The following is a 10,556-nucleotide window of genomic DNA, read 5'->3' as shown; positions in this document are numbered from 1 at the left end:
ATTTTTTTTGTACCCTTCCCCAGATCTGTGCCTCCGACACAATCCTGTCACGGAGCTCTTACGGACAATTCCTTCAACCTCATGGTTTGGTTTTTGCTCTGATATAAGGTCCCACAGTTGACAGTGTATATAGACAGGTGTGTGCCTTTCCAAGTCATCTCCAATCAATTGAATTTACCACCAGTGTACTCAAATGAAGTTGTAGAAACATCTCAAGGATGATCAATGGAAACGGGGTGCACCTCAAGTCTCCTAGCAAAGGGTCTGAATGCTTACAGTACCAGTCAAAAGTTTGGACACACCTACTCATTCAAGGGTTTTTCTTTATTTTTTACAAATTTTCTACATTGTAGAATAATAGTAAAGACATAACTATGAAATAACACATATGGAAACGTGTAGTAACCAAAAAAGTGTTAAACAAATCAAAATATATTTTTGATTCGTCAAAGTAGCCACCCTCTGTGAGACTTAGAGTAGGTGAACGGATTATCTCTGCATTTGTGGTTCCCACCGTAAAGCATGGAGGTGTGGGGGTGCTTTGCTGGTGACACTGTCAGTGATTTATTTAGAATTCAAGGCACACTTAACCAGCATGGCTACCACAGCATTCTGCAGCGATACGCCATCCCATCTGGTTTGCACTTAGTCCCACTATCATTTGTTTTTCAACAAAACAATGACCCAACACACCTCCAGGCTGTGTAAGGGCTATTTGACCAAGGAGAATGATGGAGTGCTGCAGCAGATGACCTAGCCTTCACAATTACCGACCTCAACTCATTTGAGATGGTTTGGGATGAGTTGGACTGCAGAGTGAAGGAAAAGCAGCCAACAAGTGCTCAGCATATGTGGGAACTCCTTCAAGACTTGGAAAATCATTCCAGGTGAAGGTGGTTGAGAGAATCAAAGCTGTCATCAAGGCAAAGGATGGCAATCTCAAATATAAGATATCTTTTGATTTGTTTAACACGTTTGGTTACGACATGATTCCATGTGTTATTTCATAGTTTTGATGTCTTCACTATTATTCTACAACGTGGAAAATACACTGTTCAAAAAAATAAAGGGAACACTTAAACAACACAATGTAACTCCAAGTCAATCACACTTCTGTGAAATCAAACTGTCCACTTAGGAAGCAACACTGATTGACAATAAATTTCACATGATGTTGTGCAAATGGAATAGACAACAGGTGAAAATTATAGGAAATAGCAAGACATCCCCCAATAAAGGAGTGGTTCTGCAGGTGGTGACCACAGACCACTTCTCAGTTCCTATGCTTCCTGGCTGATGTTTTGGTCACTTTTGAATGCTGGCGGTGCTTTCACTCTAGTGGTAGCATGAGACTGAGTCTACAACCCACACAAGTGGCTCAGGTAGTGCAGCTCATCCAGGATGGCACATCAATGCGAGCTGTGGCAAGAAGGTTTGCTGTGTCTGTCAGCGTAGTGTCCAGAGCATGGAGGCGCTACCAGGAGACAGGCCAGTACATCAGGAGACGTGGAGGAGGCCGTAGGAGGGCAACAACCCAGCAGCAGCACCGCTACCTCCGCCTTTGTGCAAGGAGGAGCAAGAGGAGCACTGCCAGAGCCCTGCATAATGACCTCCAGCAGGCCACAAATGTGCATGTGTCTGCTCAAACGGTCAGTAACAGACTCCATGAGGGTGGTATGAGGGCCCGACGTCAACAGGTGGGGGTTGTGCTTACAGCCCAACCCTGTGCAGGACGTTTGGCATTTGCCAGAGAACACCAAGATTGGCAAATTCGCCACTGGCGCCCTGTGCTCTGCACAGATGAAAGCAGGTTCACACTGAGCACATGTGACAGACGTAACAGAGTCTGGAGACGCCGTGGAGAACGTGCTACTGCCTGCAACATCCTCCAGCATGATCGGTTTGGCGGTGGGTCAGTCATGGTGTGGGGTGGCATTTTTGGGGGGGGGCCGCACAGCCCTCCATGTGCTCGCCAGAGGCAGCCTGACTGCAATTAGGTACCGAGATGAGATCCTCAGACACCTTGTGAGTCCATATGCTGGTGTGGTTAGCCCTGGGTTCCTCCTAATGCAAGACAATGCTAGATCTCATGTGGCTGGAGTGTGTCAGCAGTTCCTGCAAGAAGAAGGCATTGATGCTATGGACTGGCCCGCCCGTTCCCCAGACCTGAATCCAATTGAGCACATCTGGGACATCATGTCTCGCTCCATCCACCAACGCCACGTTGCACCACAGACCGTCCGCCACCTCATCAGGAGCATGCCCAGGCGTTGTAGGGAGGTTATACAGGCACGTGGAGGCCACACACACTACTGAGCCTCATTTTGACTTGTTTTAAGGACATTACATCAAAGTTGGATCAGCCTGTAGTGTGGTTTTCCACTTTAATTTTAAGTGTGACTCCAAATCCAGACCTCCATGCGTTGATAAATTTGATTTCCATTGATAATATTTGTGTGATTTCGTTGTCAGCACATTCAACTATGTAAATAAAAAAGTATTTAATAAGAATATTTCATTCATTCAGATCTAGGATGTGTTATTTTAGTGTTCCCTTTATTTTTTTGAGCAGCGTAGTATAAATAAAGAGAAACCCTTGACTGAGTAGGTGTCAAAGATTTGGACTGGTACTGAATGTAAATAAGGTAAACTCCAAATTCAAGTAACTTCACAGATCTTCATTGTGAAGGGTTTTAACACTGTTTCCCATGCTTGTTCATTGAACCATAAACAAGTAATGAACATGCACTTGTGGAACGGTCGTTAAGACACTAACAGCTTACAGACGGTAGGCAATTAAGGTCACAGTTATGAAAACATAGGACACTAAAGAGGCCTTTCTACTGACTCCAAAAAATACCAAAAGAAAGATGATCACACCTGCAGGACAGGCACAGGATGGCAACAACAACTGCCCGAGTTACACTAGGAATGCACAGTCCCTCCATTAGTGCTCAGACTGTCCGCAATAGGCTGAGAGAGGCTGGACTGCGGTCTTGTATGCCTGTTGTAAGGTCCTCTCCAGACATCACTGACAACGTCGCCTTTGGGCACAAACCCACCGTCGCTGGACCAGACAGGACTGGCAAAAAGTGCTCTTCACTGACCAGTCACGGTTTTGTCTCACCAGGGGTGATGATTGGATTTGTGTTTATTGTCGACGGAATGAGCGTTACACAGAGTCCTGTACTCTGGAGCGGGATCAATTTGGAGGTGGAGGGTCCGTCATGGTTTGTGGCGGTGTGTCATAGGATCATCGGACTGAGCTTGTTGTTATTGCAAGCAATCTCAACGCTGTGCATTACAGGGAAGACATCCTCCTCATGTGGTACCCTTCCTGGAGGCTCATCCTGACATGACCCTCCAGCATGACAATGCCACCATCCATACTGCTTGTTCTGTGCGTGATTTCATGCAAGACAGGAATCAGTGTTCTGCCATGGCCAGTGAAGAGCCTGGATCTCAATCCCATTGAGCACGTTTGTGACCTGTTGGATTGGAGGGTGTGGGCTAGGGCCATTTCCCTCCAGAAATGTCTGGGAATTCGCAGATGCGTTGGTGGAAGAGTGGGGTAAACATCTCACAGCAAGAACTGGCAAATCTGGTGCAGTCCATGAGGAGGAGATGCACTGCAGTACTTAATGCAGCTGGTGGCCACACCAGACACTGACTGTTACTTTTAATTTTGACCCCCCTTTGTTCAGGGACACATTATTAAATTTCTGTTAGTCACATGTCTGTGGAACTTGTTCAGTTTGTCTCAGTTGTAGAATCTTATGTTCATACAAATATTTACACATGTTAAGTTTGCTGAAAATAAATGCGGTTGACAGTGAGAGGTTATTTCTGTTTTTGATTTTTAATTTGCAAAAATGTGCTTTATCGTTATGGGGTATTGTGTGTAGATTGAGGGGGGGAAAATAATTTAATAGATTTTTAGAATAGGGCTGTAACGTAACAAAATGTGGAAAAAGTCAAGAGGTCTGAATAATTTCCAACTGCACTGTACATCTGCATCTATATTTGCCAAGAACTAGTTTTCCCTTCTCTGGTTCGGTTGACCTCTGTACTAGGCAACTGGTTTGTTTAGTACCTGAGACAAAGCTGTGTTTCCCTGAATGTGGGTGCTTGGCTCAGGCTTGTCCCTAACCCTGCTGCTCCTCCCTGTTTCCTCCTGCAGCTTCATCTGGTGCACTGGAACGCAGACAAGTACAAGACATTTGGGGAGGCAGCGGCAGCCCCCGATGGGCTGGCTGTCCTTGGCATCTTTTTAGAGGTGAGAGGATCTCCCCCGGGGTACCCAGCTTACCACCTCCCCCCCGCATCAGCCAGCAGCTGTTTATCAGCCAGCCAGTAAATTGCTTTGGAATTGAATCTTTCTGCTTCACCAAGTTCTGTTTTAACAGGGATTAGACTGAAGATCAGCAATCACTGAAGGAACAATGTAAAAACATGTTATGATTTTGGTCTGAACAGAGTGGACGAAAACATTTTTACCCGTGTTTGTGTTGAAAATTGTTTAGTCATACCAGTACCATGTGGAGAATATGTGGCACGCTTTTATAGACAATGTATTGACATAATGCAAAGTATAAAATGTATGTGTCTATGAAATATCTTATTGATAACAACATTGACGTACACACAGAGCGTTCAAAACATTAGGAACACCTGCTCTTTCCATGACCGACTGACCAGGTGAAAGACATTGTCACTTGTTAAATCCACTTAAATCACTGTAGATGAAGGGGAGGAGACGGGATAAATAGATTTTTAAGCCCTTGAGAAAATTTGAGACGTGAATTGTGTATGTGTGTGATTGACGGTAAAAGGGCGAGACAAAATATTTTAAGTCTTTGAATGAGGTATGGCAGTGGGTGCCAGGAGGCAAAAGGGGGTGCAACTCAATATTAGGAAGGTGTTCCTGTACACTCAGAGTACGCATACAGTGCATGATGGTAAAAAAATAACAACATTTGTAATATATTTAGAAGGTTTATGGAAAGCATCATATTTTCTCAGATATGACAATATGAATGTTGAGCTAAAAAAGGGGAGGTGTTTTGTTTACAGGTCGGAGGTGAACACAGAGGTTTACACAAGATAACAGATGCTTTATACAAGGTGAAGTTTAAGGTAAGTCTGACATTAATGCAAAAGAATGATTCACCTAACGAGCGACTCGGATGATTCAACAGGGCATTTGATAAAAGACTAATCTTAAAGTGTGGCATAATCCATTTTTTTCATCCTATTCTTTGTTCTATTTGCACCCAGGGAAGCGTTGCAGATTTCAAAGGTTTCAATCCCAAGTGCCTCCTACCGAGCAGCCTCCACTTCTGGACCTACCCGGGTTCACTGACCACGCCGCCTCTTCACGAGAGTGTCACCTGGATCGTTCTGAAGGAGCCAATCGTAGTTTCAGAGAAACAGGTGGGAGCCCTCGCCATCCGATATGGAGATATCGCTGCTTATGGAAATGTGGGCTCTCCGCTTAGGGAAACCACAGTGAACCACTGCTTTTGTCGTGATGTAAATGATGAACCATTTGAATGACCGCCGTCTGCCCTGACGGTGGGTGCTCTGTCCTTCCTCTGCCCTTCCTCCAAAAGTTCAAGAAAGAAAAAGGCACTGAGGTTTTTACACGGATTTATGTGTGGAGTGTCTGTTGAAGTAATTATTCTTGGAACACTGAAATTGACAAGTAAAAGTATGTCAAGGTTCACTTTGATGACTCGCTTGCAACACTATAGCTGCGTTGTGGCAGCCCAATTGTGATATTTTTTTTCCACTAATTGGTCTTTTGACCAATCACATCAGATATTTTCAGATCGGCTCTGAAAAATATCTGATAGCTCAAAATATCAATTAGTGATAAAAAAAATCAGAATTGGGCTGCCCTATGTAAACGAACCCTATCTGTTTTTACAATATACCAATTCATTTCTCCCCTCACCTCACGGTTAATGATTTGAAACATCAATGTGAAGGCTTTATGATCACCAGCTGAGCTGGGGCTGTCCTTGAGCCATCTTGATGTTACTGTGGCTGGGCTTTCTCCAGACGGAGGGCTTTGATTGGAGGATGCCACGGCAGTAGACTCAGCCATGGCTTTGAGTGGATTACTGCATGTGTGGTTTGGGTGCCATGCAGTCCCTCTGTGTGTGAGGGGACTCAAAGGAGGGCTGCAGCAGTGGCCTGCTGTAATCCTAGTGGGAACCCTAGATTTGAAAGAACTCTTTGTGGATCCAGGTGTCACAGGTTAAGCTCCAATCAAACAGTGGGCATTACCCCGGAGCTCGTGACAGTCACGCACACACCCAGATTCTTTACTATGTAGCTGTGCAGTGCATATTATCTGAATTACTGTAGGCTAGATTCTCCCTTTGCAGGTGCTCATATAGCTTGAAAAATGAGAGAGAGAGAAACTTATCGTCTTTTTATTAACATTAATCTTGAAGTAGGCTACAGCCTTAGGGCAATATGTGAATACTGTGTTAGGGATATGGAGCAGTAGACTGTTTAAAGTCGAGGTGCATGCCCAGCTCTGCTCAATTATACATTGGTGGAAAAAGTACCCAACCGTCATACTTGAGTAAAAGTAAAGATACCTTAATAGAAAATGATTCAAGTAAAAGTCACCCAGTAAAATACTACTTGAGTGGAAGTCTAAAAGTATTTGGTTTTAAATATACTTAAGTATCAAAAGTAAATGCAATTGCTAAAATATACTTAAGTATCAAAAGTAAAAGTATAAATCATTTCAAATTCCTTATTTAGCAAACCAGATGGCATCGTTTTTTAAATGTACGGAAAGCCAGGGGCACACTGCAACATTGACATCATTTGCAAGCGAAGCATGCATGTTTAGTGAGTCCGCCAGATCAGAGGCAGTATGGATGACCGGGGATGTTCTGTTGATAAGTGTGTGCTTTTGGGTGTCAAAGAAAATGTAAAAAATATAAATACTAAAGTACAGATACCCCCAAAAAACAACTTAAGTAAAAAATACTTTAAAGTACTACTTAATACTTTACGCCACTGCCATTATAACAGGCTGTTTACCAGGGAGGTGACTGCATGCCTTCCAGGTCCCCTCCTGGGCTGACCCTGTTTTGTGTTCTCAGCTTTTTTTGCAGTGGCACTGGGAAAAGTAATTAAAGTCAGCTTTGGTCCATCGGCATGCGGTCTGCATACCTCTGTTCCTGGCCTGGCTGACTGGGCCTGGGAGCATGGGCCTGCTCCCTCGCCCTTAGTGTAGGACTCCAGGGGCACAATTATTTGATCCCTGGGAGCTGATTAACATGATGGATGGAAATGTTTTGGCCTTTTTTAATTGTGAAGTTCTTTGGGGATACTCAGCAGGGAAAAGCCCTTCTTACGTAAGAAGCTATTATTATGTTTTTCCTCCCTCAGACACTGCAGCCAGGGGCTATAAGGTGTTTCTTTCTGTCTCCAAACATCTCTCCACAGATGGGAAAGTTCAGGATGCTGCTCTTCAGCGGAGAGGAGGAAGAGAGCAGGAAATGCATGGAGAACAACTTCCGACCCCCTCAACCCCTGAAAGGCAGGAAGGTGCTAGCATCCTTTGACTAACGTGACTGCAAATAACCTCCATGTGGCATAGACCACGTGATCTATTATATGCCAGAGTGAATGTCTGAGTAGCGATTATTCTCAACTTTGAATATCCTGGTCTGAGTTTTTTACTACTGCTGATGAACACAGAACCAGGGGTGTGAAACATCACATCTCCCTCTACTGGTCAATTGTTTTCAACCGCACTTTAATTTAATGCCAGAAGCAGATATCAACGTTTGAATCAGTCATTATGACTATGTGCCCTCTGCCCAGCTCTATATTTTTAATCATAGTAGTTATCTGTAACATTTTTATGAAGTGAAAGATATTGCTCACAAAGCCATCCAGGCATTTCCTTGACCGAACAGCGTGATGTATGTAACTCTGTAGCGAAATAATTGATCTGATTTGAATTTTGTTTGAAGATGTACAACGTGACCTCAAATGGGTGTAGTGAAAAGCGTTTAACAGTCCCCCTCCACACACACACACACACACAACATTTTCTGTCCATCCAGTGGATTGTTGTTGTTGAGGCTGCTAGTATTTCTATGCAAGGTGCTATGTCTTCTTCCCAGGGGTTCAGCCACACCATTGGAAGACGACGCCAGTGCTCTGTAACATGTCGTCGGAATCCTGGTGGTAACCTACGTTGATCCATATTTAGCTTGGCTATTTCAACTGGATCCACCTCGTCCTAGTTGCCTTTAACCCAACCCTCACAACTGTGGGCGGAATTGCGGTAGCGAGCGGCTGCCAAATCTCAATTGCTCAACTGTAAATGGAAGAGTTTATGCCGTACTTTCCCCGTGCCCTGACAGCCCAGTGATTGAGGGAATGGCACTAGGGTGCTCTCTCAGCTGTACATCAGCTTTAAAGATGCCAAGTATACGCTGAATAGAGGATGAGCTCATGTTGGGTTAAAACAGTTCCACTTTTGAGAAATAAAGGAGCGGGCGTACATATACAGCATATTCTGTATGTCAACGAGACACTTCTGTAATGGGTTTATGTCCATGTCTTTGTGCTGCTCATTTCTCCTGTGCCACAGAACAGCCCTCCTCCCCACAGTCCGTTCCTACACTACTGTACGATGTGTTGTTCCAAGCAGGGTGACGCTCCAATTCTTTTGCAATAATGGAAGGTCTCACTCAGTAAGTGAGGGTCATACTCATTAATAGAGCCCCAGGTTAGAGGCAGCTGTAAGAGAAATTGCTCCTCTGTCCTCTTGGTGTGTTTTGAGTTATGGTTGTTTTACGTAAATGCTGTTCAATAGATAAAGGTGGACTTTACCAATATGGACAAACCGGTATGGGGACATGCTCTGCCTTGTCATACGCATGGGAATTAAGGCTTGGAACTGGCACTTGAGTTATCTATTTCAAACAATTGATATTATACAATATGAGAAGCGTTATTTATGATATATGTACTATGTGAATCATTTTGCATGAACTGGTAACTATTTAATTGACTCATTTTGTTTTTTTTGTGTGAATTGTAGCTCTTAAAAATATTAGATTGATTCAGTACTGTTTTGTTTCAGAAACAAAAGCTGTGATGAAAGAATGTATCAACCTTTGTGTTACCATTAAAAGGCGTGTGTGGAATATACAGATTAATTTAAGTAGTATGTATTGTTTTATGAATATTCTGGGTCCCAATTCTGGGTCCCAGAATTAGTTGTCACTGCTGCCACCATGTGGTCTAACAGAGAGCTGAGAAGTAAGCGTTCTGAGAGTTCCCAATGAGCTCCGAGCAAGTTCAAAATGCATTACAGTGGATAACTTTTAAACACCAACACGTATGGTTTTTGCTGTCCGTTCATGACTCCGGAAACATGTCAGTCAGTCCACTGAAATCAGTAAACGTAACAGTACACATGATCACTGATTTTCTTGACAGCCATTGATTTATGAGGAATTTCAGTATGGAATGAACCTTGAACCGGGTACAAATGTATGTGAACGTGTTCAAAGATGAAGCTTCTCAAGACTCTCCATGCTTAAACTCGGTCTCGCTAATCAGAAGCTGTGCGGATACGTAAATGTAATCGGTGCGCTCCTCAGCCCAGGGGTGAGAGAACAGACACCGGTCAGCGATTGACGTGCTTGCTCACTGATATATCAAATCAAACTTTATTAGTCACATGCGCTGAATACAACAGGTATTCCTTACAGGGGAAATGCTTACTTTACAAGCCCTTAACCAACAGTGCAGTTCAAGAAATACTTAAAGTATTTGCCAAATAAACTAAAATAACGAGGCTATATACAGGAGATACCGGTACCGAGTCAATGTGTGGAGGTACATGTTCGTTGGGGTAATTTGTAGCAGGAACTAGGGGTAAAGTGACCATGCATAGATAATAAACAGCGAGTAGCAGCAGTGTAAAAACACATATATGGGATGGGATGGGGGGTAGAAGCACTGTCCCTCTGTAGCGCCTTATGGTCAGATGCTAAGCAGTTGCCATACCAGGCGGTGATGCACAGCACACAGTTGTGATTTCTTGCGTAGCTCCAGGCTGGAAGAGCCGTCTGGCCAAGAGCTTGCTCCTGAGTGATTGTGCTGTGTGAGGGATATTCAAAACACTCAGGCCCTCCAGTTAGTAATCACCCCAAGGCTCATTTCATCTCTCCCAGACACCTGCTAATGAATGTACTGAGAGGACTCTTTAACTGTTTGCCTTGAGCCAGGCTGCCACCTTCATTTCCATAACCAGCGTTGCACAACAACCATGGACCACTACTTCAGATGCACCAGACTCAAGGCAGGACAGTGTATTTAACACACCATAGGCCTCCTTGCATTGCAGTGCTAGAGGCGTCCCTACAGACCCGAGTTCGATCTCGGGCTGTATCACAACCAGCCGTGATCGGGAGTCCCATAGGGCGGCTTCACAATTGGCCCAGCGTCGTCCAGGTTAGGGGAGGGTTTCGCTGCCTCATTTTACTTGGCTCATTGCGCTCTAG

The 10,556-nt window shown here is 44.1% G+C and overlaps 1 protein-coding gene across 1 annotated transcript in view; it reads left to right on the top strand.

Annotated features, from left to right (window-relative positions):
- LOC118358181 (carbonic anhydrase 7-like) overlaps window positions 1-9,203 on the top strand; it is an 18,663-nt gene extending 9,460 nt beyond the window's left edge. The window contains exons 4-7 of the mRNA XM_035735716.2: window positions 4,181-4,276; window positions 5,074-5,136; window positions 5,278-5,433; window positions 7,474-9,203. Coding sequence (XP_035591609.1) covers window positions 4,181-4,276; window positions 5,074-5,136; window positions 5,278-5,433; window positions 7,474-7,596 — 438 coding nt within the window. The 3' untranslated portion in view covers window positions 7,597-9,203. The remainder of the gene's footprint in view (window positions 1-4,180; window positions 4,277-5,073; window positions 5,137-5,277; window positions 5,434-7,473) is intronic.
- Window positions 9,204-10,556: the final 1,353 nt, after the last annotated feature.

Source organism: Oncorhynchus keta, chromosome 2 (assembly GCF_023373465.1).
Source record: "Oncorhynchus keta strain PuntledgeMale-10-30-2019 chromosome 2, Oket_V2, whole genome shotgun sequence".
Classification (NCBI taxonomy): Eukaryota; Metazoa; Chordata; class Actinopteri; order Salmoniformes; family Salmonidae; genus Oncorhynchus; species Oncorhynchus keta.
Note: the sequence above shows the minus strand (reverse complement) of the source record. Positions and strands in the feature narration are given on the sequence as shown.